A 27,345-nucleotide genomic window follows, 5' to 3' on the forward strand; every position below is an offset into this window, starting at 1 on the left:
TTGCATTTATTCTTAAATGTTTTAAGCTTTATGACATATAAGACTCACCTATTACTGAAAGGCATACTAGGCTTGAGGTAAATATGACAGCCATTTGTTAGTAATTCTTTTTAACAGACTGTTGTTCAGGAGAGGAAATGAAAGCTAAATTTTCTAACTGTAATGACAGGAAGGATTTAGGTAAGCAGGAGATATAATGATCCAAACTGGAAAGAGGCCAGGACACCAGGGTCAAAACCTCCAGTCTTGTCATGGATTCTTAGCAGCAGCCCTATTACATCCTGAAATGTGACTCTAAAAATAACACACGGGATCCCAGATTTTTGTGTTCCTTTTAGACTATCATTGAATCACATTTTCTCAGTCTTGTTGTCAAAGGATCATCTTCCTAGCTGTTCTAACAACTAAACTGTACAAAATTGAGGTGTACAACATTAAGGATTATACATCTTTATCACCTGGGTTGGAATTCATTTAGTCAACATAAATACCTCAATAGAACAGGTGCAAAATTGAGGTGTACAACATTATGGGATTTACTGATTTGAGCCATCTCCCCAGGACTGTATTTGCTCAGGGCACAGGGTGAAGTGGGTGCAGCATATAGAGCATGAGAAGACCTAGTTTTAGGTTGAACTCTGGCCCAGCTTGCTGTGTGGTCTCAGTTCCTTTACCTCTCTGGCTTCATTTTTCTCATCTGAAAAATGAGGTGAGAAGCCCTCTGTCCTGCAGACAGAGGAAGAAAATAAATGAATAAATGGATATTATGGTAAGTAAGTAGTGTTAAGAAGAAACATAAAGCAGGAAAAGGAGTGAGGAAGTGCTGAAGGCTGGTGAAATGGGACGCTCCTGCTAAGGCAATTTTCCAGCAGACACATGAGGGCTGTAGGGGAGAAAGGTCTGTGTGAAACTGGGAAAGAGGGTGATCCAGACGGAAGGAACAGGAAATGCCGAATCCAAGAGGCTAGAAGAAAATGCATAGGAGGAAAGAGAGAGATTAAGGTAGAAAGGGGAAGGGAGGTGGGGATGATATCTAGCGGGGCCTTGGAGGGTTCTGAGCAGTGGAGTGATGTGATCTGAATTACATTTCAAAACATCCCTCCATCTGCTGTTTTCAGACTAGACTAAAATGGGCATGGCTAAGGCAAAGAGACCAGTTAGACACTTCTTGGGGCACAATAGGGAAGACATGATATTGGCCTGGACCACTGTGCCATGATGATGTTGGTGAGGAGCAGCTGGATTCTGCATACCTGCTGAGGGTAGAGCAAACAGTATTTGTGAACAGCCTAACATAGGATGTAAGAGGAAGGTGTTCATGTTCTCTGCAACTGAGAGCACATCTGTTGAGATGAAAATGACTGTGGCAGAAGCACGTGAGAAGAGTTGAAAGCTTTGATTTGGGACTTATCAGTAAAGGAGACAGGTATATGGAACTAAGCACAAATCTCCTAAACAGGTAAGAGTGGCAAGGCAAGCTTATTTACTCTCAAAGCAGAGAGAGAAGGTGAAGAAAAGACAAGGTGAGCTACCAAGGTGTCTCTTATAATATCTTTTACTGAAAAAAGCACAATCATATTTTCAGAGTCATATGCACTGGAGAGTATTTTGTATTTATTTAAAATCCAATCATGAGAAACTCAGATTTCAGACAATATTTCATTGACTCTTAAAGCACCCATGCGAATAAGAAAAAAACTATCAGAGACCCTCTTTGAGAAGTAGAAAAATAAAGAAGGGAAAATGGCTTGCTGAAAGTCAGGAAAGCTTTCTCCATGTGGAACATGGTCCTTGGTATAAAAGACACTAAGTTCAAAGTTGACCCTTTTGCCTAGACTAAATGTTGGGTTAAGTGAATTATTCTGAATGGTCAGATCTTAAGTGTAATCAGAGCCTAGGAATTAAAAAAAGACTCATGAATCTACTCATAAGTAAGTTCTATACTAGAAACTCACTTAACTTATATTTCACTTGTCAGACCAAGGCTCATCAGGTGTTCATAAGACAAGCAAAATACACAGATTGCCCAGGGAGTGCTGGACTCTCCCAGCCGGCAAGCTACTTTCCAATATTTTGTACCCTTTTGCTCTCACCTTGCATGTCTATCATGAGTTACTTATGTTTGTTTTCAAATCTATTTATCGTCAGTTGTCATAAAAATTACATAAACCAATGATTGAATCTTGTGGAAAGAAAGAGGATTGTCATTTCTCTAGTTGAATATTTTGGCAAGATTTCTTTAAAGGCAAGTTGCTAAAAATATTTCTCTCAAATTCCGTGTAGACAAGATAACTAAAAGATTAGGGAGAAAAGTCACAGAACTGTAGGATTTTACATTCCATTGCACTCTGCCCAATGAGTGTCCTTAGTCTCAGATCCACTTTAAAGAAACCAAACTGGCTACCTGAGGCATTCAAAGTATAGAGAAAAAAAAAAAACCAAAACCCGAAAACATAAAACCCACTCAATAGACCCATAGTTAATGAAAAGGCTTGTCCCTAACATTAAAAGATTAGTCAACAATAGAACAACATTTATATGCTTTAAGTTACAGTGTTTAAGGTATATATGAATTCATTTTAAAAAATGATTACTTCCTCAAATTGACTCTTGCGATAAACTGACCAAAAATGCAGCTTATTGCATGGGCTAAGTAAGAGGGCTGTTAGTATATTTCATGGCCCCATGATTCTAGGCTCCTAGGATATACTCATGTTTGAGTAGAACCACTCACTGAGTCACAAACAGTATTTCATGTACCCTGGGAGATCTCTACATTTCTCATGGACCCAATTTGATTTATGTATCCTGTCATTATTTTGAACTGAGGTAATTATATCTATGTGTATTTCATATGAAGCCTTTCACTTTGATGGCTTGTGTGTTCTATTAGCAATAGAAACACATAGAAAGGAATAGAAATGAAACAGTGGTGTTGGAGAAAATGCTGTCAATGCTGAAAGTGGTAAATATACTTATTTTAAGTTTTGAGATGAGGCAGTGGGTAAGAGTATCCACATGCATGTATATTTGGTGAAAAAATGTACTCAATATTTTCTCCAAGTGTCAATCAACCAAAAGGACAATGCACTGTCCAGTTTGGACAATGAGATTTGTATTTATTTATATATTATGCTATTAATGAAATTCAATGTAATAGTTCCCAGAAACTGAAACACACACTTTCTTCAGTAAGAGCATGCTCAAATAGTATTGAGTTTGAATACAAAAATCCAATACAGAATTATTTTTTAGCTCTTACTGGCCAGCTGCTCTTAAATTTCCATGTAAATGATATTAGGAGAAAACCTTCAAATCTTACCTTGAAGTATACATCCCCCCACTCCCAACCCTCAAACATATACCACTGGTCATGGAACAACATGGGTTTGAACTGTGTGGGTCCACTTATACATGGATTTTTTTTTTTCAGTGACAGTTACACCAATGTGCCTGCTTCTCCTGACTCCACTTCCACCTCCTCCACCTCTGCCAACCCTGAGACACCAAGACCAACCTCTTCCTCTTCTTCCTCCTCCGCTTACTCAACGTGAGGATGATAAGGATAAAGACTTTTATGATGATTAACTTCCACTTCATGAACAATAAACATATTTTTTTCTTCCTTATGATTTTCTTATTAACATTTGGTTTTCTCTAGCTTACTTTATTGTAAGAATACAATAGGCAATACATACACCATACAAAAAGTATGTGAGTTGACTGTTGATATTATCAGTAAGGCTTTCAGTTAATAGTAGGCTATTAAGTTTGGGAGGAGTCAAAAGTTACACATGGATTTTCAACTGCACAGGGGTATGGTACCCCAACCCCCACATCGTTCAAGGGTCAACTGTACATATCCACAATCTACTCAAGAGTATGTTTCAGAACACGGTTCTTAGAATGGGCCAAGACTAACAGCAACCAAATTATGGAAAGCAAAAACATTATGAGCTGTACTGATTTGAGCCATCTCCCCAGGACTGTATTTGTTCAGGGCACAGGGCAAAGTGGGTGCAGCATATAGGGCATAAGAAGACCTGGTTTTAGGTTGGACTCTGGCCCAGCTTGCTGTGTGGTCTCAGAGTTCCTTTACCTCTCTGGCTTCATTTTTCTCATCTGAAAAATGAGGTGAGAGGCCCTTCCTAAGGTCCATTTCCAACCCTAAAATTCTGTGCCTCTGTCATCCTAATAGCAAACACATACCGAGGGCTTTCAACGAGAAAGGCAGTACGCAAAGTGCTTCCCATGTAATAACTCATGTAAGCCTCACAATCATCCTAAGAGCAGATATTCTGGTACTGTTCCCATTTTACAGATGAAGAAAATGAGGCGCAGAGAGGTCCAGCTGTACATCTGCTTCACACAGCTAGGAAGGGGACGAGCAAGGATTTGAACCGGGGCAATGTGGCCCCAAAGCCCCAATATTTGAGCTTATACTGCGTAATCCTGTTTCTTGTAATATGAATTGGTAATTAAAGAAGGAGTTGATCTCAGCAGAGTAATAAAAGAACTTAAAGACACTGCAAAATCTGTTCTCTTGAAGTGAGGTGACATGAACGATCGCATAAAACCACCACAATAAGGACAGAACCAAACACTCTTATGTGACATGGAGCATCCATTTCTGCCTCCAAAGTTACAAACCAGGAGTTCTCAAACTTCACCATACATCTGAGTCACCTGGAGAGTCTTGTCAAAAATGAAGACTCAGGATCAGAACATCTGGGTGGGCATGAGAGTCAAATATGTAACAAGCTCCCAGGAGGGGTCAGCACTTCTAGAATGAGGACCATACTTTGTGAGTGAGGGTAATAGAGCTTTGATGGTGTAGGGGTCAACAGAACTCAGTTCTGCCATAAGTCATCTCTGGATTCATGATTAAGTTTTGTAATCTCAGTGTCCTCAAATGATCTTCCCTGTACATTTCCTTTTAGCTCTAAAATTCAGTATTTCTAATGATATTAGAAATTCATCCTACACTGAGTTTCCAATTATAGGGTTAATGAGAGGACAAAATGCCTCCCCATTCCCCCAAACCCTTCTCTGCAATGGAAAGTGAAGGCTTAGTCCTTTTCACACACATTACAGAAAGATAACGGGAGCGCTGTACAGAGGTAAAATCACCCTGTAAACACGTGATTAGCAGAAAAAAATATTTAAGAGGCTTTCTACTTCTTTGAGAAGTCTCTTTGAGACTCACTTGCCAGGGCAATGGTATGTTGGGTATTAAACGACTGATCTTAACCCAATATTTTAATAACTTATTGGGAGGGGGAGTTTGGATTTCTTAGCCATCCAGACCTGCACTGCCTACCCAGTATAGTGGCCATTAGCCATATGCAGCTATTGAACACCTAAAAGTGGTTAGCCTGATTTGAAAATACACATCAGATTTCTAAGACTTAGTATGAGCAAAAGAATGTAAAATATGTCACTAATAAATTTTATATTGGTCTCCTATTAAAATGACAATATTTTAGGTCTACTGGATTAAACAAAATATTTTATTAAAATTAATTTTACCTGTATCTTATTACTTTTAATACATGGCTACAAGAAAAATTTAAATTATATATGTGGCTCACATTGCATTTCTACTGGGTGGTATTGACCCAGACCTTTGTTACTCAAACTGTAGTTGTCAGATGAGTAGTATCCATGCCACCTGGGAGCTTGTTAGAAAAGGATCCTCAGACCTATTGAATCAGAATCTGCATTTTAACAAGAGCTCAGGGGACTCTGGTATACACACTCAAGTTGGAGAAGTGCTGGACTAGTTTTCCCTCCAACATATCATAGTAGGTATTTGGGTTGCTGGCCCACAGGAGTGACATGCTAAAAGGGTACTGTGCTTGCTGATTTTCTACAGAAACATATCAGCAAAGCAATGCTACTTTTTAAATTATCATACAATTTAAGTATGTAAAAATATAGCACACATAAAATTAAACACACAACATATAAACATTATGGGGGGGAGGAAGAGAAGAAGGCCATTTAACTGAAGCTACCTTAGTTACTTCTGGATTTTCAGCCACCATGTAGGTAAAACTAATGTTCACTAGATCTGTGCCACTGCAGACACAAACTATCCGACCTTCCAGATCATTTTCTGATTTTCCAACAGCTTCAAGAGCAGCCAAGATTTTGGGATCCTGTATAGAGGTACACAGATAGAAAAAAAAAATAAGTTAGATCACAGAGCATGGAGGAAGAAACTTGGTAAAAAGCAACCACATTTAATGTAAAAATACACATAAGGGCCCAGATACTTAGCGTTATTCTAAAACCTGTAGAGGTGAAATTTGTAACACTATATATTCCTTGAAATCAACTGATAAGAAAGGTATTACAAATTTTTTGGTTGGGGGAGGTACGGAGTCTCTGCTCTGTCACCCAGGCTGGAGAACAGTGGCGCATTCTCAGCTCACTGCAACATCTGCCTCCCTGGTTCAAGGGATCCTCCCACAGAAGCCTCCTGAGTAGTTGGGACTACAGGCACATGCTAACACACCCTAATTTTTGTAATTTTTGTAGAGACAGGGTTGCACTATGTTGCCCAGGCTGGTCTCCAACTCCTTGGCTCAAGGGATCTGTCTCCCTCTGCCTCCCAAAGTGCTAAGAGGTGTGAGCCACTGTGCCTGGCCTAAAACGTTTGATTTAGAAACTAGATGTGAGGGTCTTTGTTTAGAGTTTTGATTGTAGTTGTTGGAGGACCTGGAATATGGCAACAGGATAGAAAAGCCTTTTATTAGGGTCTGCTTGTCCACAAAGCCTCTCTCTCAACAGAGGAGAGTCACGGAGGTTTCATGTGAATAAATATGGCATTACCACAACCAGCAACCACATGTTATTCTCAAAACTGAGATTAAATGTTTTAAGTAGCCTGGATACAAAGAGTGAGCTTTTTATCTCTAGAAGCCATGGCCATTTCCAATATAAGTAAATCCGTGTTTAGAAAAGCAAATACCAATCACAGGTACCTTTGGTATGGCTCCCGACCGAATACTGTTGATGAGGGAGCATTCTAGCACCTGTCCTTCCTGAAGAGAGAGAATACAACACAGCAATGAGCTTAAATTATGCCATACCTATGATACAGGCAAAGTGCTTGGCAAAAATTTCTGATGATGAAGGCTGTGCTTATTACAGTCAGGTTGAAGAGGGAATTAAAACCATGTAACAATAATTATTGCAAATAATCAGAAATAATCAAGACCCCAAGTATTCCATTTCATATATACATATATATGCAATGCTAAATATAAAAATGTTTCTAAAATCTGTTACTTTTATATATAAAACATTGTTAATAATCATTAAACATATGTGTGTACATGAAATATGAGAAAAATGCTAATTTTTATATAACTATAATTCTTCTTTTCTTAAATTCAGCTCAATTGTTCATTAAATGTGGACACTGTACCATACATCAAATTAAGTCCCAGGGTTTAATGAGATGAACACACTTTTAATGTACCTTTTAGATTTCAGCTTGAGCATCTCTTCTTCTGGCAGATTTCTTTCTAACTCCCAAGATTAAATTAAGCTCTTTGACAATCCAGTGTTCTCTTTCGCAACATTCAATGACTTGTAACTTATCTTTTAATGCCTGACTTTGCTCCTAGACTGGAATCTATGAGGATAATGTCCTTAATCATCACTGTATACTTCAATGCCTGGCACATGCAGGTGCATTTTTTAAAACCTTGAATGAATGAATAAGGGTAGGATTCATCAATAGCGCTCAGTCTACTTGTTGAGAAACAAAATGGTTTAAACCACAAAGCAGAAAGAACAACTTGCTGTTCTTGGGCCATACCTTGCCTTCACTTTTCCATGTCAGAAAGAAGCCAAACTCATCCACTTTGAAGAGGCAGTTGGGTTCAAACACAAAGGATTCCTGTCAAAAAGAAATGTGTTGATCTTCATGACTCATACCATTTTGAATCTAATAAAAATGCAAATATTGTTGAGCTTCTAAACAAAGGCAAATTAGAAATCACTCTTTTACATCTAATATCCACAATTCTTATTGTATTATGGAATGTTTTCATTTTGAAAATTCTTTGCTTTCATTTTTGTATTGTAAAACTCATCAATTTAATAAAACATCTTGCTCTAGGATAGGTTTAAGAACAAAGCATACTGACTGAAGGCGTGAAAGTCATAGAGGAGAAAGTTTCCTTAGTATCTGGAAGAAGGATTCCCAAGTTCTAGCCCACTGATGTCAAAAATCAGGAGATAAATTATTTTTTAAGTCACTGGTTTTTGTTTTGTGTCTTTTTCTTTTTCTTTTCTTTTCTTTTGTCTGTAAAATCCAGCATTCAGTTATTTGCTGAGATTTTTGCTTTTTTATCTAACCTCATTTGGTGTCCTGTAAAGCAGGTCTTGAACAGGCCCAAAAGCTAAAATGTAGGTGCTAGACCAGCAGCATCAACATCAGCTGGGAGCTTTACTGAATTGCAGAATATAGGGCCCCAGCCCAGATGGACTGAGTCAGAGTCTGGGGGGGATGGGACCCAGCAATCCCTCTAGAAGATTCCGACACACACGAAAGTTTGACAACCATTGCTTTGAACTTTGACACCAGAAACTCAGTGAAAGCTACAGAATCAACTTTGAATAAAGAAGGAATATTAGCCAAATTCAAGGCATCAGAGCAGCTGTGTTACACTTGCCAACCGACTTCTTGTCTTACTAGAGCACCATTATGCTTAGGAACGAGAGGAAAGGTCCATGTCAATGAGAGAAAAAGGGTGTCTGGGAAATGAACATAGATGCTCTGTGCCCTCTGACTGCATTACACCAATACTTAGCACCCACACTTCAATAAATCTACATGTTCTTTTCATGAGCTGAAGAAACTGGCTTCCTAGATCATTTCAATGCCAGCAATTAGGAACCTGTCTGGCAAACATGGATCAAGGCAGTACCTTAAAACAAATAAACAGTAATTACAGGATTAAGGTTTTAAGGGCCGTTCAGACTCTTAGTTTCTGTTAAAAATTACTGTTAAAATTTATATTTCTAAATTACAGCGGAACAACAACAATTATCAAGGTAAATCCAATGTCAAGATACTAGGCCATCATAAAGTATTCCTAGGGGTCCCTGAACAAAGCAGCCTTCAATTTGGGTAGTTTTCTGGCCGATGAAGAATGTACCGTATGTATTTACGTATTCCAACTCTGTATCAGGCGTGTGCTCTGTACTGCTGTCACTGCCATGAATAACACCAAAGGAAAGAGCATGGTATGACCTTTGCTTTTGGAGTCAAAACCCAGTTCCACCATTTATTATGCACTTTCTCCCAGAAAGACCCTTTCTAAATTTCAGGATCCTTGTCTAACAAGTGGAAGTAGTTCCACCTACCTTTTGGGTTTATTGCTGGAATTAAATGAGATGGTGAACATAAAGCACGTAACACAGAATTCCAATTCAGCAAGTAATAGCTCTACCATTAATACATGGTTCAGACTTGTAATAGTGGTAGCAAATTACTAACAATATGAAAGCGCCAGTATATGACATTTTGTGACCCTTCAAAAAGGCATTTTTGGACAGTTCAACCTTTTAGAAAAGGCTTAATCCAGAAGTTGATATTTTAGCCTTCATGCCAGGCAGAGTGAGCAGCTCTTGACCTCACATTAGAAATTTGTTTGGTGTGGCTAGAACACCTCAAGGGAGTGACGGGGGTGTGATGGGACATGTATAGAAGAGTTGTTTCATTGCAAGGGTCTTGTGTGCCACCTAAAAGGCATTAGCTATTACCCAAAAGGCCATGGCGGGTCTTATGTTGTTACTGACAAAAAAAATGAGAATTATCAACTAATCAAGACATGAGAATTAGCCCATTTCCAAATACATCACAAGCAATATCTTGATGGTAATGAAGAATTTTGGTACACAGTGTCCAAAAGTACATCCTAAAATGGTATTTATATAGTAGACCCACAACGAATCAGCCACTGTCATTCATTACTTATGCGCACCCTATCACCTAATTCCAAGTAAGGATTTGAGATGACTCAAGAAATACAAATAAGAATAGGTTTCCAACTTATTTTGAGAGTGAACTTTGATTTCCTTGGCCTCCTTAAATATAAAATTTTTTTCTTCCTTTCCCCGAGTACCCCTAGAGCTTGCCATTACCACCTGGACATTTCAATTCCTAATATCTCACTCTTAGAATTCCATCTGGTTCTTCTAGCCCCTAGCTCTATAGTTTGTTCTCCCCTCCTATAATTGACTTCTTTGCAAAGTCAAATATCCCTTTTGATTGTCCCTCCCAATCTCTCACGACCCACCAGTCCCTCCTCCTTTTACTTCCATCCTTATGTAGCTTATTTCCAAAGCAGCCCAATATTGCAATCACTCCCTCACAGGTGGTTCGGAACGTCCATGTCTCATTTAGTGTTTTCTTGGCCAAAAAACGAAGTCTATTTTATGCACATTTTGTCACCAAACTTGGTGGTGAAAATCACAAAATGGAACTGCCTGGCTTTAGTTTAAATTCAAGATTATAAACCTCAAATGGATAGTCAACAGTGACGTTCAATCTTATATTTCTTTCTCAACGGTTACCTACTCTTTGAGAGGATGAGTCCACTGCTTTTTTGAAACCTGTTCACATTCACCCAATTACAGTGCTTCATCAAAGTAAGGAAAAGCCATTAGGTGGACACAATTCTCTTTCTTTCCCCCAATAAAGCATGTTTTCCCCTGACAAAGTCAACCCCCCAGCATCTGCTCTAGATTCAATCTTCTTTAACCTACACAAGCACTTCAATCCTTCATTTTTTACCACCTAACACACATCAGCTTTGTTCTTTTTCTTCACTAGATCATTCCCATCAGCACAAAAATGTGTTCTAGCTGTTCCTGCTTCCACTTACTACCCCATGTCCCTGATCCTCTTCAGGACATAATATCTTGGAAATATTCACTGTTCCCATTACCTCTCTTCATACCATCTGAGCAACTATATCTGGCTTCCATTTCTATCACCCTCTAAAACTTCTCTGGCCAGTCCAGCATGCTGCAAAATAAGGGTGCACACCTTCCTTTTCTCATCTGATTTGATCTCTGAGAGGTTGGTTATTCCTTCCTTCTTGAAACACTCTCCAATCTTGGTTGTGCTCCATTACCTTAATCTAATTTCTCCCCTTTTCCTTCTGTACTCAACTTTTACATAGTCCCAGGACTTGGTTCTGGGAATTCTCATTTCCACTGTGTTCCTAGATTTCATTCAATCTTGTGTCTACAACATCATCTATTTCCTGATGACTCTCAAATTTGTAATAGCAGCCCTATCCTCTCCACTTTTTTGGTATTTGACATCTCCACTAGGATGTCTTGAAATAAGTATGTCCATAACTGAATTCTTTATTCTCTCCCCTCTCTCCAAGTTTCTCCATCACAGTACTTCCTTAGTTCAATAAATGTCACTAGCATCTGGTCACTTATTGAAACTAACAGTCATCCTTAATTTTCCCTTATCTTTTCCTCTTACTTTCAGTAACAAGTCTATTTCTATAATATTTTGAATATACACCCATTTTACTCCCTCTCCATCACCATCTTGGCCCAAACCAATATTATCTCTCCCATGGATTGATCTTCTCACTTCTGTTCTTTCTGCTGCCCACAGGAACCCAACCGATTCTTTAAACTTTGAATCATTTCATTAAAACCATTCAATGGATTCCTATTATATTTAAGATAAAATCCCAACTCCTTACCATGGCCGAAAAGGTCCTGAATGATCTGGGTCCTTCAAATCTTATCTCATGCCACTCTCTGTTCACTTATTGAAACTAAGAGTCATCCTTAACTTTCTCTCATCTTTTCTTCTCACTTTCAGTAACAAGTCTCCTTCTATTTCTTGTTCACAACCATAAGAACTCCTTTCCTGCAACCTCTCAAGCTCTCTCTAGCATCAGGGCCTTTGCACTTGCAGGAGAAAGTCTCTTTCTCCTGCCCTTGGTGCATCAGGCTCCTCTTCATTCTACAGACCTTGTCTTCACCATCACCTCCTCAGAGAGGCTCTCCCTGATTCTTGATTTAGTGACTGGCTCCCACATCAGAATGCAACAACCTCCAAGAAGGCAGAGTCCTTGAAGCAGTCTTGTTTACCTTTGTGTTCTAGCACCTAGCATATCAAAAGCACCATAAAACTAACAAATTAACTTAAAAATGAATGAACAAATGAATTTCTTTTTAAGTAAAAGATTTTGCAGCAGGCCAATATGTAAAACAAATAAACAAGAAGTTGCTCAAATTGAGGGGGCTGCACCAGGCCCAGAACCCATCAAGGAAGTTCTTGGAGGACTGCCAAGGATATAAGTGCATTTACAAGGGCACTGGTTGAGGCTGTCTGCCTGAAGGCAGGAGCCCCTTTTTGTAATGCATACAAACTCATATTCCAGGTTGGTGGTGACTTTGAGGCACCTCCTGGGAACTCCTATTGAACAAGGAGCACTGTTTGACCCTGTGAAGAAATCATTTTCAAAACAGGATGAGAAATCTGGGCAAAGAGAAGAAAAATAAAGTGGAATAGTAAAATAAGGCCAGAGTAAAAGGCAGCTCTCAGAAATGCCTGTCATAAGGTCGTACACAGTTATAACAGAATAGCAATTTGGCTCTGGGCTACCTAGCAACAAAAGCAAAAAAGGGAAAAAAATATTTACCAGGTGCCCATCCAGCTCATAAAATAAAAACATATCAGTTGTTAAGAGACGCAATTATCAGAATAGAAATTCTCCAGGGGGATCTTAGAATGAAACTCAGCTGACACTAAAGACCAGGCTCAAGACAAAACCCACAATCAGCTCATCAACTGTGGCTGAAAGGTTCTTGGACCAAATGCTTCAAACCACCCACGAAAAATCAGAGAGCAAATCTGAGGGATGAGAGGTAATCAGCTGAAAGGAACTAAAACACAATCGAATTTGGTTTCTCACCACGTCCTACTAACAAACATAATAACCCTACCCTCAGGTGAGTAGAGACACATCATCTCTAGTCTTTGTTTCCCTAACAGCAGTTTTAAATTTCACCTGAATCCCTCCTGACCTGAAAGTGGGCTGTGGCTCCCTGACCAGACTGAGGCCAGGCTATTGTGAAGTCCCATTGTTAGAAAAATCCTCCTCCAGATCTGGGCACTGCAGGGGAGATCATAAAAGAAAGCTGGAACCTTTCTCCTTTGTGAATCTATTTGTTTTGCAGTTAAATGGTAACAGAATTTTCCGGTAAAGAAACAAACCATAAGAGAACTTCCTGGGCGGGGGGTGGGGTGAGCAGAATTTTAATTCTCATATTAGTTAAAATTGGTCAGTCACACCTTAGAGCTCAAGGACATGTTAGCTCATCCAGCCCAACTCTTCTTAGGCCACTGGAGAACAAGGCTAGAAAGGGACAGGAACACCTTTGTGAAACTACTAAAGTGGAGGCCAGAGGGCATTCTGTTTGAGAGTCAAGAATCACTTTTGCTGGAGATCACCACTGCTAGAAGCTATTTCTGGCTCAGAGAGCCCCGCTCTGAGGGGTTTGTGCCACTACAGGCTTACAGAGACACTTCCCTCTCTTATCAAAGATAGAGTATGTTTTTCACTTGTGTGTTATTTTTAGTATATTTTCCCCCACACATGCTGTTTCAACATTAATCAATATCACAACCCATCTTTCAAAGATTTCAAAGATTCAAGTTACTTTCAAATCAACTAAGATTAAAAATTTTTCCTTTATTTCAATTTTTAAAGTGATTCTCTTCAATAAAGTTTAATCCCCCCATAAGAAATGTCAGAGAGCTCAGCAGGCCAAATACTCTGATTGAAGTGGAGGAAATTCTTTGGATAGGGATACGGCTAAGTGGTAGTTGATTTTATTTTAACTGTGAGTTGTAGTTATTTCTTACCCTTTTTCTCTTGCCCTCTCTCCCACCATCACTTCCCAAGTTAACTGCAAATGTCTGTATCCTTTTACTGTGAAGTTGGCATCTTCAAATAGGGTGTAGTCAAGTCTTATTACTAGCTAGGGACAGCTATTTCGGACTAGATCATAAAAGTTTTAACTGTACCTTATTTAAACATCAGTTGGCTGGGTGCTTTTTTGTGTTTGTCACTGGACAGATACATTAGGACACAGAGAAATGTGAAATGGAGTAGGCTTTCACATTCCATCACAAAACTGTGTTTTCTGGGAAAGAAGACCTTCACAAGAGGTGGCAGTCCACAGTGGTTTTGAGGCCCAGGCCTTGTAGTGACTGGTTCCTGGGTTTGAATGTCAGCCTCCTCACCAGGCACCTGCTGGAGAATCTTAGCAGTTATTCTGCTTAACTTTGCCATATTTCACTTTTCCTCGCTGTAAATTGGGAAAACTGATACCAACTCACAGGGCTTTCAAAGAATTAATATTGAGAATGTCTAAGTACCTGGGACAAAGTAAATGCTGACTAAGTGGTCGTATCTATGAGAAAATAGCTACCATTTTAGGGCTATTGTGTGAGGCATTTCACAAATACTATCTCATATAAATCTCATGATAACTCTGCAAGGTTTTAGAGTAGATCAACATTGTCCAATGGATTTACCGTGATGATGGAAATGTGCCAGATGGGCTCTGACCAATACGTTCACCATGAGCCACAGGGAGCACTTGAAATGTGGGTAATGCAACCAAACTGCTGAATTTTTTATTTTAATTAATTTTTCATTTCAATAGCCACATGTGGTTAGTGGTTACCATATTGGCCAATGCGGTTTCAGAGAGAAGGGGGGAAAAAGGTTCAGAGTCTAAAAAGCCACAGTCAATAGTAACAAACCTGAAATTCAAGCCAGCTTCTCTGATTCCAAAGCCCATGCCTGTCAGACTCGGGCAACCTTGGCCAAGCAGGGCCCGCTCTGCCTATCGCCAGAAGATTGTTGGACTGTCAATAAATGAACACTGCCTAGGTAGCCTCCACTAGGTACACATGGGACTCACCCTCCTTGCTTCCTGGTTTGATAAGAATGGAGAGGAAGTTAAAAAGACCTTGTCAAGGTTGGAGAGAAACAAACAGGAGTCTGAGGAAGAGGCCATAAGGGATCTCATCCAATTTAAATCACATTATGCGTGACTACCACCAAAGAGATCTCATAAACCAGGGAGAACGATGGGTGTGGCCTTCAGACTGGGAAAGCAGGTGGAGTCTGGTTTAGAATTAACCAAGAGGTCCAGCTTTCTATCAGATCCTGAAAGCTCAGAACCCAAGAGATGCTTTATGGCTTATTTATTTCCTCTCCTTATTCCAGGGAAATCCTTTAAGCTTCATACCTAGCAGATCCTTTGTGATTCTGCACAAACACTTCCTCTCTCAGAACCATAAGTTTTTATTTTTTTCAAGTTAAACTAAAGCCCTCGGTGATGATATCCTGCCATCAGAATGATTTATGGACTGATGTAATAGATGGGCATGGGTCCTTATTAAGTTGCTTTTACCTTCATGAGGTTGGTCTCTGCTTGGAAGGATGCAGAATGTTCATTCCATTTGTGCCTCTCCCAACTGCTTTAAGATTCCATGAGATAAAGGACACTGGGCCTCTCAGCTCACATTTCACATGAGAAGCTGGAGGGCACAGCTGTAGCTGCTCCATCACAGACCCCTGCTATGTGCTACAAGTATTACCTGGTGAAAAAATCTGTCAGACAAAACAAGAGCATGTGTAGCCCCTGCATTCCTTTCCATGGCCTTTGATTATTTGGACAGATGTTCCTATTGGGTTAAGTCATTAAACATAGACCTTTCCCCCTTCCATCAGTAACTGATGCTCAACTGGAATCCAATAGGGAGATGCAGTTCTAGTCTCCTGATAAGCAATTCAAGAGGCCTGTGGCACCCAATAATATGCCTACTATTGCTAGGTAACATATATAGTGCCAACTAAGAGCCAGGCAATGCTCTAAGTACTTTCTATACATTAAATTATTATCTTCCCAACATTCCTATGAGGGAGGTACCATTCTCATTATTGATACATGAGTTAGAAAGAAATTATCAGGCAGATAGTGTGGGTACAAGGGGTCCTCGGCAAGGCTTCCCTTTTAATAAAAAGTAGCCCCCAAATCATTTCTTTTCGTTTTTTTTTTTTTTTTTTTTTTGAGACGGAGTCTCGCTGTGCTCCCAGGCTGGAGTGCAGTGGCGTGATCTCGGCTCACTGCAAGCTCCGCCTCCCGGGTTCACGCCATTCTCCCGCCTCAGCCTCCCAAGTAGCTGAGACTACAGGCGCCCGCCACCACGCCCGGCTAGTTTTTTTTTTGTATTTTTAGTAGAGACGGGGTTTCACCATGTTAGCCAGGATAGTCTCGATCTCCTGACCTCGCGATCCACCCGCCTCGGCCTCCCAAAGTGCTGGGATTACAGGCTTGAGCCACCGCGCCCGGCCCAAATCATTTCTTTTCTAACAAAGAGCAGCCTGAAAAACTGAGCTGCAGACATAGATAAGCAAGCTGGAAACTTGTACGGGTGAATGCCAGCAGCGATGCCAAGAGAAAAGGCTACCTGGAAGCCAGGTATGTTTAACACAGAGGCTCCATCTTCTCTTTTCTTTGTCACCACGTGTACAGTCAGGACCAGGCAACATGGCACCAGCCAGCTAGAGAACCCATCTGCATAATAAAAGATTAGGGTGGAGTGGCCAGCTTCTTTGCACACTTGCAAATGACACACCTGGTCCAACCAATCTTTCATCCCTATGTAAATCACACACCCCCTCCTTAAGTTCATCTATTAAACGTTCTGCATTTCACTGTGGAACTGGCAGCCCATTTTCTCCAGGACCCGTTTCTGTGCAGAGAGCTCTTCTCTTTCTTTTGTCTATTAAACTTCCACTCTTAACCTCACTCTGGTGTGCCCACGTCCTAGTTTTCCATGGCTGTGGGACAACGAACCTCCGGTATTACCCCAGACAAACAACGCTGCTTCACTATTATACCTATTTTACAGGTGAGGACATTGAGGCATGGAGATTAAGTGTTTTGAACAATATGCTACACCTGCTTTAAGGCTGACATGTGAAAGACTGACACTGCTCAGGAGTGGGCCCAGGTAATTGCTCAGCAGTCATACCTGAAGAAGGCTCTACTATTCTCCTTGTCACTGATGCCAGTAATCACCACGAAGGGTCAGATGGGCCTCTGAAGTGTTTTGGTTTTAATTACTGCATTTCTTATGGATTCCCCGTGAATCCTACCACATAGATAACTGAACAACTGTACTACTGAAACATTCCGTACTCATTACAGTTTTTTATGGGGGAGTATTTTCATTACCTCATGCATTTTGTAAGAATTTTTTTCTCAGATCCTAGGACCAGGAAAAACTCTGTTCCTACTGACCTGTTGCTTTCCTTACAATCTAATGGACACTGTGAACCCTAGGACAACTGTGTTTTCTACATTGCTTTAGCCACCAGGAATACCAGAAGCAAATCTGAAGCTCACCTCTTTGAACTTTACAGATCATTTTTGCTGCCTGTAGAGTTGCTGCCTGCTAAATTTAACCCTCATTTGATGTATTCTCCCCTTGTTTACTTTTTTCCCTTCAATCTAACTCCCTCTTCCATTATTTTATCTGGTGGTACATATTTCACATTACAGCTTCCTGTGGAAGATGACAGAAACATGTAACCATAAAAACCAACTCACAAGCAGCAGAAACAATTGGGTATTTTACATAGGCTTTAGGGTTTTAGATAAACCTGATCCAAATGTGGTTAGATATTCATCTCTTCATCTCTAAAAATGGAGACGACAACATCAACCATAATACCTATCTCACAGGTAATTTCTGGGCATTAGAGTGCTTGACACATAGTCTAAAGTAAGTAAATTTGTATTTTATTTATTTTATTTTATTTTATTTATTTTGAGATGAAGTCTTGCTCTGTCGCCCAGGCTGGAGTGCAGTGGCGCCATCTCGGCTCACTGCAACCTGTGCCTCCTGGGTTCACACCATACTCCTGCCTCAGCCTCCTGAGTAGCTGGGACTACAGGCGCCTGCCACCATGTCCGGCTAATTTTTTGTATTTTTAGTAGAGATGGGGTTTCACCGTGTTAGCCAGGATGGTCTCGATCCCCTGAACCTCGTGATCCACCCACCTCGGCCATCCAAAGTGCTGAGACTACAGGTGTGAGCCACCGCGCCCGGCCAGTATTGATTTTTTTTTAAGAGACAGAATTTTGCTGTCATCCAGGCTGGAGTGCAGTGGTACAATCATAGTGCTACAGCTTTAAACTCCTGGTACAATCATAGCACTGCAGCCTCAAACTCCTGTGCTCAAGCAATCCTGCTGCCTCAGGCTCATGAGTAGCTAGGACTACAGGCATTCACCATCATGGCTGGCTAATTTAAAAAAAAAAAATCTTTTTTTTTGTAGAGACAGAGTTTTGCTATGTTCTCCAGGCTGAACTCGAACTCCTGGCTTCAAGCAGTCCTCCTGCCTCAGCCTCCCAAAGCACTGGATTAATAAGCATGAGCCACTGCACCTGGCCCAGTATTATTAATATGAAACACAGTAATAGTAATCATTATTAAGGCTACTAGTACTGATTATTATTAAAGACCAAAGACAAATGAGGTAAACACCATTTTCCTACCTTACAGATGAGAAAACTGATGTTAACTGAGGTTAGGCAAGTCACCCAAGAGGATGCAGATAATATATAATATGAGACAGAACTACAAATACATTTGGACAAGGAATCCATTTCTGTTATGCAGATCTTTAGAAAGAGCAATGGTATTAGTGCATGTCTATTTCCAGCGAGCTAAAATACAAAGCTAAGCATAAGGGAAACCCAGAGTTTGTAACTCTGGGTTGACTTAGACTTGTTGAAAATGTGGTTTCTGCACAGGAGGTCAGCTTGTGTTTGCTCCTGCTCCAACTCCTCCATCCCACTCTGCCTAAGCCGGCCTCAGTCTATAATCAGGCCAAGAAGCCGCTGCCACAGACGAGTCATCACAACACAGTTGTCATTTTCTCCCCTTTTCAAGGGCATGTTGGGGTATAGTGAACAGAAGAGGTCATTCCTGGGTGGGGAGACTCTGCCCTGCGTCTCCCTGACACAACAGAGCACATTCTCAGATGACAAGAGGTCAGTGAAGTGAGTTATTCAGCAACTTCTAAAGGTGATAAACCTGCGGTCTCCCTTCCATTCCAAATCCCATAGGAACGAAAATGAAAATGTCTCTCCCTCCGTAATCAACCACGAGCATTTAAAGTGCCCATTCCAGCAATGACAGTGAGATACAGAGACCGCTTACTCTAGTGTCAAGTGGAAAGATTTAATCCACCCCTTTCATTGTATTCTTACCTCAGGAATAAACAGCATCATCAACTTTCTAAGTGACCTGGCTTGGAAGAGTCGATGAAGGCTATTGAAAAGCAACAAAGGAAGGTATACCATCTTTTCTGAGCTCTCATATTACATATTTAAAAAATAAAATAAAATTTGGCCTAATGGTGCTTACCAAGATCCTATGGTCTGAATGTTTGTGCTCTCTCCCACCAAAAATTCATATGCTGAAATCCTAACCCCAAATGTGATGGAATTAGGAAGTGGGAGCCTTGGGAGATGAATGGGATTAGTACCCTTATAAAAGAATCCAGGGAGACGGCTGCCCCTTTCATCCACTGTGTGAGGACACAGAGAGCACGTGTCATCTTAGAATCCGGAAATGGGCTCTTATCAGACACCGAATCTACCAGCACCTTGATCTTAAGCATCGCAGCCTCCAGAACTGTGAGGGATAAATGTGTTGGTTATAGCTGCCGAGTGTACGGCATTTTGTTATAGCAGCCTGAAAGAACTTAGATGCAAGGTCTCAGAAAGATCCTTGGTTCTTTGAGAACTTAATCAGCTTAACTATGATTGAATCTGGGGGAGAAATGAAACGCCCGGATTAGTCACCTGGGAGAGGCCAAACTGTTTCTAACGACTGACTTTATGGTCACTAATAGCTAAGGATTCCCACTTGATCTTTTACTTGACGATATAGATGTTAAATCTTTGGGACTTGATTTGTAAAGCAGGCCAGTTTGAAATGCTGAACACTCTGGATCTGTCTAGGTCGTTTTCCCTCCCTGAAGCGTCTCTGCTGTGGGGATTGTGAGGCAAAATCTGGATGCTCAGATTCTGGGAGGGTTCCCTGACTCTTGCCAGAAAAGAGGTGAAGAAATTATTCCTAAAATATTCAACAACTACCTCTCAGCGGGCAGAAGGAAGGAGAAAGCGAAATGTGTTTTCAAGAGGAGTGGGTGGTCACTCAAAGTAACTCTCTTAGGCAGGAAAACTGTCACAGTAGTCAAAACAGTTGCCATAGCAACTAAAATAAGCAACAATTAAAGAGGAACACCTTAGAGTTATGGAGGCAAGTAAACAGGATTTTTAATAAATATTTACAACAAATACTAAAAACACATTATGTGCTGTCCCCTCATAAAAAAATCCTAAGAAAAACAGGAGACGTGCTTTGTAGTTGCACCAGAAACACCACCGCAAACTGATGAGTTCTTCTCTTTAGCAAAGCATTTCTAATTAAAACACAATTAGTTCCAGCATAATAAATTACACTGAGAAAGTAATTAAAAATATAGTGACATAGAAGATGTTTCTGAAAAGGCAGGTCTATGAAAGAATATTTTAAACTATTGATATACAGAGATAACAGACAATGCTGAAAACGGCATTGAAAGAAAAGGAATCTCAAACGACTTTTATGGAATTTCCCTCTAAATATATGCATTTCTCATTTAAATAATGCAGCTTTTGAACATGCTTCCCCCCCCCCCACCCACAAGAGCTACATGATACGTCACTCCTGTTGGACTTCTGTCTTCTGAAATAGCTTATATTTAGGCCTTAAAGATACACAGTCCCCACTGGCTCTTAGGGTCAATGCTGGCTCTGTCACTTTTTACTGTGTCTAAAATAAGTGCAGCAATTACTGGAACATCACACAAGAACCACTGCTACCACCTAGAGCATTCTGCAGTGAGCTCAGGGTTGGCCTCAAGAAATGGCAGCGGAGTCCTGAAGGCTTATCCTGAGGCCCTCTTACCCTGAGGGAAGGGCTGCTCCATCTAGAAACAAACCACAAGACAGAATTGGAAAAGTGAGCAATCCATTAGGGCAAATGCCTGTGAAAGAGAAAGGGGAGAGAAGCTGAGTGACAAGGAGAGCCTCCCAACCAGGCCTCACAAACACCTGAGAGAGGAGAGGAGGGAGCAGGGAGAACTGGGGAGGAATTGTCTCAGATTGCAGTGCAGCTGAGAACATCGCCAGCTGGATTGCAGCTGTAGAGCACAGACCACCCACCAGAGGAGCCTCACTTGGGCAGGAAAGGCCCAATGCAGCACCTTGCCATGTTCCGTACAGCCTGGGCACAGACATTTTGAGGGTGCTGAAGACCCTGCAGCAAAACTGTCCAATGAGGGGACTCCTGGGGCAGCTGCCTCTTGAAACGAGATTTAAGCGACACACCTCCATAGCTGCCACAGATAGTGTCTCTGGCTTAACCTTTCTCTACATTCCAAAATGGCATTTGCAGTTCCAGTTCTTTGGGACATTTAAAATTCCTTAAAAATTAGGAAGCATGCAAGTATCAATGAATTTCAGTCTCAGATGAGTAACTAAGGAATTGCTGGATCATAGTAGGTACTTATGAAATATTTGTTGAGTGATGAATTAATTCCCTGGTGGGGATATAGCAGGAAACAAAGTCTGTTCTCAGGGGTTATCTTCTAGAAGGATTTCAGCAATGAACAAAAAAGGGTAAGTTAACAGGTAGTGATAAATATAACAATTAAAGCATCCAGAAGGGTCAGGAGCCTGTGTGTGTAGGTGAGTAAGAAGGCCTCTTGGAGAATGTGATATTTTAACAGAAACAGCATGAAGTGAGGAAGTGAACCATGAGGACTGTACAGGGGAAAGCAGTCCAGAGGGAGAACAGCAAGTGCAAAGGCCCTGAGGTCGCAGTGTGCCTAGAATGCTCAGGGAACATCAATGGGACAGTGAAATGGTAGGTCATGTAGGGGACCTGCAGGACATAGAAAGAACTTTGGAAATTACTTGGAATGAGGTGGAAACCCATTCAAGACTTAAACCAAAAGAAGGGCATAACCTGACTTCCATTCTAAAAAAAAAAAATCCATCTTACTTATTCCTTATGATGGCAATGTGAGGTAGGTATTACCACTCCCATTTTTCAAACAAGGAAGCTGTGTCTTAGTGCTTGGTGGGTGTCTTAGTGCTTGGTGGGTGTAAGACTGACTCATGGTCACATCTCTTGAGTAGCAAAGCCAAAACTGAACCTATTTCTGTTTAACGCCAAATGCATTCCCTTAACCAAGTATGTGTATTTCAAGCTTTTGGATAGAGTTCTTTGGCAAAGATTTTACCTTAAATACCACTTAGTACAAAAACCCTCTCTGTATTTGCAAACAATATCCTGGCAACTTGGCTTTTGGTGAGCATTCAAAAACGAGTCTCCTTTTCACATGTCTACAAAGTTAAGAGGATCACCTGCCCTTTCAGGTACTTGGGAGAAAAAAGATTGACAGCAGAAGAACCATGGAGGTGCCAGCATGCTGTCCTCAGGGTAACTCCGCAGTAGAAAGAGAATGCAGGCTGGACCTGGGAAGCTATACTGACTCTGCCCATCTGCTTCAATTAACGTTCTTGACAAAGCAGCATTTCAGAGCACGTGCTTACTATTTATGGCTTTAAGAGAAAGTAGTTTATAAATTATATGTTCCTTGTTAGTTTATTAAAGTGAATATTAAAAAGATGGGCTTTCCTGCTGACAATATTTTAAGTCTATTTCCATCAATATATAGTACATTTTACCTAGTTTCCCCCCTCCTAAAAAATTAAAGACTAGGGGCCAGGCATAGTGGCTCATGCCTATAATCCCAGTACTCTGGGAGGCCAAGGCAGGAGGCTCACTTGAGCCCAGGAGTTCGAGACCAGCCTGGTCAACATAGCGAGACCCTGTCTCAAAAAAAAAAAAAAAAAAAAATAGCTGGGTGTGGTGGCTCTTGCCTGTAATCTCAGCTAGTCGGGAGGGAGGCTGAGGCAAGAGAATTGCTTGAGCCCAGGAGTTAGAGGTTGCAGTAAGCTATGATTGTGCCATTGTACGCCAACCTACATGACAGAGTGAGGTCCTGTCTCAAAAAAAAAAAAAAAGAAAAAAGAAAAACAAAAACAAAAAGAAAAAAAAGAAAGGCCAGGCACAGTGGCTCTCACGCCTGCAATCCCAGCACTTTGGGAGGCTGAGGCAGGCAGATCATGAGGTCAAAAGTTCGAGACCAACCTGGCCAACATGGTGAAACCCCCTTTCTACTAAAAATACAAAAATTAGCTGGGCGTGGTGGTGCACAACTGTAGTCCCGTCCCAGCTACTTGGGAGGCTGAGGCAGGAGAATTGCTTGAACTTGGAAGGTAGAGGTTGCAGTGAGCACAGATCATGCCACAGCACTCCAGCCTGGTGACAGAGTGAGACTCTGTCTCAAAACAAACAAAAAAAACAAACAAAAAAAACCTAAAAAAGCCCTGGTAAATACTTTCCTTTTCTTACTGGCTGATTTCTATTGATCATAAGGTAGAGGTATCAGTTTTCTTAGGGGAATATGGGGGAAATTATATGAAAAATACTGTCTTCCCATTCTCATTTCCCTAAAAGAACTGGACTAAGAACATCTAGACTTAGTAGTATAATACTTATGGTCTAGAATAAATAAAGCAAATGGTGAGTAAAAAAGTTAAACAGGTCTTTGGTTTCAGCCTATTAATGAACTTTAGAAAGACTTTTTAATTATGTATTTTATACATCACATATATCTTCAAAAACATGTTTCTCTGCTGACAGCCATTCTGGGTCATAAAGCTGTGTGACCTGTGTATGTTCTCTTTAGCAATACACTAGTTCTGGATGCTAGCTCCATCACGTAATATATGTTGATTAACAGGCAATTCTTAAGTGACCTAAGCTTCTCTTTCCTCATCTGTAAACTGTGGAAAATCTCATTTAGTCCTCACAACCACCCGAGGGTTTAAAGAGATGACTGATGTCAAGTACTTTGCACTGTGCCAAGGGTTCAATAAATCTAATATGTTCAGCCCAGATAAAGAAGTCTCTTTTATTCAACAGTTTTCACCCTTTTATCTGTGTTGCCTGTTTGAGGAAGATTAGCTGTAAAGAACTTTAAATGGATCTAATTTTGTTTCCTTCTAGTAAGTCTACAATTCCTTACCTTTCCCTAGGCCTAGGTTCTCAAACTTGAGCTGCATCATCAGAATCACTGAGAGGGCTCTTAAAACACAGATTGCTGGACCCTCCCCACAGAGTTTCTGATTCTGTAGGTCTGGGGTGGGGCCTAATAATCTGCATTTCTAGCAAGCTCACAAATGTTGCTGATGCTGTCTGAAATCATACTTGGAGATCCACTGTAGGCTAGCTGGCAGGTCATTTTTCTGCTAAGTCTGTAACCAGCCTATGAAACCTCAAGCAACATGCTTAATCATTTTAAACCCCAGTTTTATAAACTGCAAAAGGAAGCTAAAAAGACCTACTTAAAACAGGGTTGTTTTGAGGCTTAAGTGAAATAATGTTTAAATCAGAGGCACTGGAGCCAGAACCACTCCATCTTGAACAGGGCTGGGTAAAACGAGGCTGAGACCTACTGGGCTGCATTCCCAGGAGGTTAGGCATTATTAGTTACAGGACTAGAGAGGAGGTCAGCACAAGACACAGGTTACAAAGACCCCACTGATAAAACAGGATGCAGTAAGGAAGCCGGCCAAAAGCTGCCAAAACTAGGATAGTTAGAAGAAAGTGACCTCTGGTTGCCTTCATTGCTCATTATATGTTAATATTAATGCATTAGCATGCTAACAGACAGTTTACAAATGCCATGGCAATGTCCAGAAGTTACCCTCTATAGTCTAACAAGGGGAGGAACCGTCAGTTCCAGGAATTACCACCCCTTTCCTGGAAAACTCATGAATAATCCACCCCTTGTTTAGCATATGATCAAGAAATAACCATAAAAATAGCCAACCAGCATCTTTCAGGGCTGCTCTGTCTATGGAATAGCGATTATTTTGTTTTTTTACTTTCTTAATAAACTTGCTTTCACTTTACTCTGTGGACTCACCTCTATTCTTTCTTGGGTGAGATCCAAGAATCCTCTCTCTCAGGGTCTAGATCAGGATCCTTTCCTGATCATTTATACCATTTGTCAAGTGCAAGTTCCAGCACCTACTGAGTGCTCAAAGTAGTAGTGATTTACTACTGTCCGTGCTAAAAAACACCTGTCATGATTAATTTTATGTGTCAACTTGACTGGGCTAAGGCTGATGGCTGATAAAATATTACTTCCGAGTGAGTCTGTGAGGCTGTTTCTGGAAGAGATTTGTGTTTGAATTGATGCACTGAATAAAGAAGATCTGCCAAATACAGGAGGGCATCATCCAATCCATGGAGAGCCTGAATCGAACAAAATGGTGGAGGAAGAATGAATTCACTCTCTTGATCTGGGACATTCATCTTATCCTGGCCTTGGATACTGATGCCCCTGGTTCTGGGGCCTTTGGACTCAACTGACACTTACACACCATTGGCTCCCCTGGTTCTCTGGTCTTTCAGGTTTGAACTGGAACTGCCCTACTGTTTTTCCTAGGCCTCTAGCTTATAGACAGACAACATAAGACTTCTCAGCCTTCATAATCGTGTGAGCCAATCCTTCAGAATAAATCTCTTCCTACCTATATATCTCTATATATCCCATTGGCTCTGTTTCTCCGGAGAACCCTCACTAATACAGCACTCTCTCTAAAACAACCAAAACAAGTAATGACAAAAATAATTCCTCAGAATTTTCAGGAACAGGGAATTCAGAGGATGAAATTGCACAGGTTTAAAGAAATGCAATTTTATCACTTGAGAAGGGGCTTCAGAATTATTAACTTGACTTAAAAAAAAAAAAATTTCTCCCTAGATTGCTCAACAGGAAAAAGTATTCACTTTTACATGTGCTGTATATTTCATCTGACTGTTCATTTGTTCACACTTGAATGAACTCTGTTAATTCAATGGCTACACCACATGACTTAACAGAGTGCAATTCCAAAGAGATGTGCAAAGAGAATGAAACCAGGATGTCCTTAGGGTCTCTTCACTACTAGCCTGATGATCTGTAAGACTGCACTCATCAACCCTAATTAAAAGGATGCCCTGGTCAACACCCTCCTATTCACCTGTGGCCCACAGACACAGCTTGAGGTAACTAATATTGAGCATTTTCCTCTTTACACTGCAGGTTGAGAAGAAGCAATAGAGAATCAGCACTGTAATTTTGGCCATTGAGTTTAATTCTTTAGCATAGTACAGTAGTACTTGAGAGACCTAAGTAGATCCTCAGCTAGTTCCTCATGAAACTGCCTTTGCAAAAATTATATCAGTGAGAAAAATTAACACAGCTGAGCTAACCCACCTCCCATCTTGCCTTTTCCTTAATTATTCCTGGGCTTTTGGACCAAGGTAACTTTGGAAGACGTTTAGGCTACAGTTTAAATGATAATAGGCCTTGCCCAAAAACCAACCACTTTTGTTTGAGGGGAGGGCCTGAGTCCTGCTAAGGCACAGACACATACGACTGTCAGCCATTATTCTGGAGGTTAGAAGATATGCAACGTCCCCGGTTACTTCTGCAAATAACATTGCTATTGTAGAACCTAAGATTGGCCTTTTGAGATATCTTTTCAGGTTTTCTTTTGCATGCCTCACACCCATGTCTCCACCTGGACCCACCTGCACTTGCCAACCCCACTCCTATGGCCCCAACCAGAAGCAATTCAGCATGATGTAATCCTTGCCCCATCCAACCAGCAGAAGTGTAACCCCCTCCCCCACCTCCTCTTCCCTAAACTGCCTTTAAAAAAAACCCTAACCTAGCAGCTTTGGACCAGATGACTTGAGTACTAACTCATCTCCCATGTGGTGTGGCTGGCCTTGTCTCTATTAAACTCTTTTTTTTTTTTTTTTTTTTTTTTGAGACAGAGTCTTCCTCTGTTACTGTCACCCGGGCTGGAGTGCAATAGCACAATCTGGGCTCACTACAATCTATGTCCCAGGGTTCAAGTGATTCTCCCACCTCAGCCTCCTGAGTAGCTGGGATTACAGGCACCTGCCACCACGCCCAGCTAATCTTTGTGTTTTTAGTAGAGGCAGGGTTTCACCATATTGGCCAGGCTGGTCTCCCACTCCTGACCTCAAGTGATCTGCCCATCTTTGCC

The 27,345-nt window shown here is 40.9% G+C and overlaps 1 protein-coding gene across 19 annotated transcripts in view; it reads right to left on the reverse strand.

Annotated features, from left to right (window-relative positions):
- Nucleotides 1-27,345, reverse strand: part of PLCB4 (phospholipase C beta 4) — a 419,746-nt gene that overhangs the window by 146,763 nt on the left and 245,638 nt on the right. For 14 of the 19 annotated variants that reach the window (XM_021921227.1, XM_021921224.1, XM_021921225.1 and 11 more), the window contains 3 exons: nt 7,832-7,912; nt 6,990-7,049; nt 6,018-6,161 (listed from right to left, as the gene is read on the reverse strand). In XM_021921227.1, coding sequence (XP_021776919.1) covers nt 6,018-6,161; nt 6,990-7,049; nt 7,832-7,912 — 285 coding nt within the window. Of the gene's footprint in view, nt 1-6,017; nt 6,162-6,989; nt 7,050-7,831; nt 7,913-16,549; nt 17,899-19,362; nt 20,811-27,345 lie in introns of those variants that run through there. The other 5 variants (XM_021921222.2, XM_017945005.3, XM_021921221.2 and 2 more) reach the window with 3 other exon arrangements.

This window comes from Papio anubis, chromosome 16 (assembly GCF_008728515.1).
Source record: "Papio anubis isolate 15944 chromosome 16, Panubis1.0, whole genome shotgun sequence".
Taxonomy (NCBI): domain Eukaryota; kingdom Metazoa; phylum Chordata; class Mammalia; order Primates; family Cercopithecidae; genus Papio; species Papio anubis.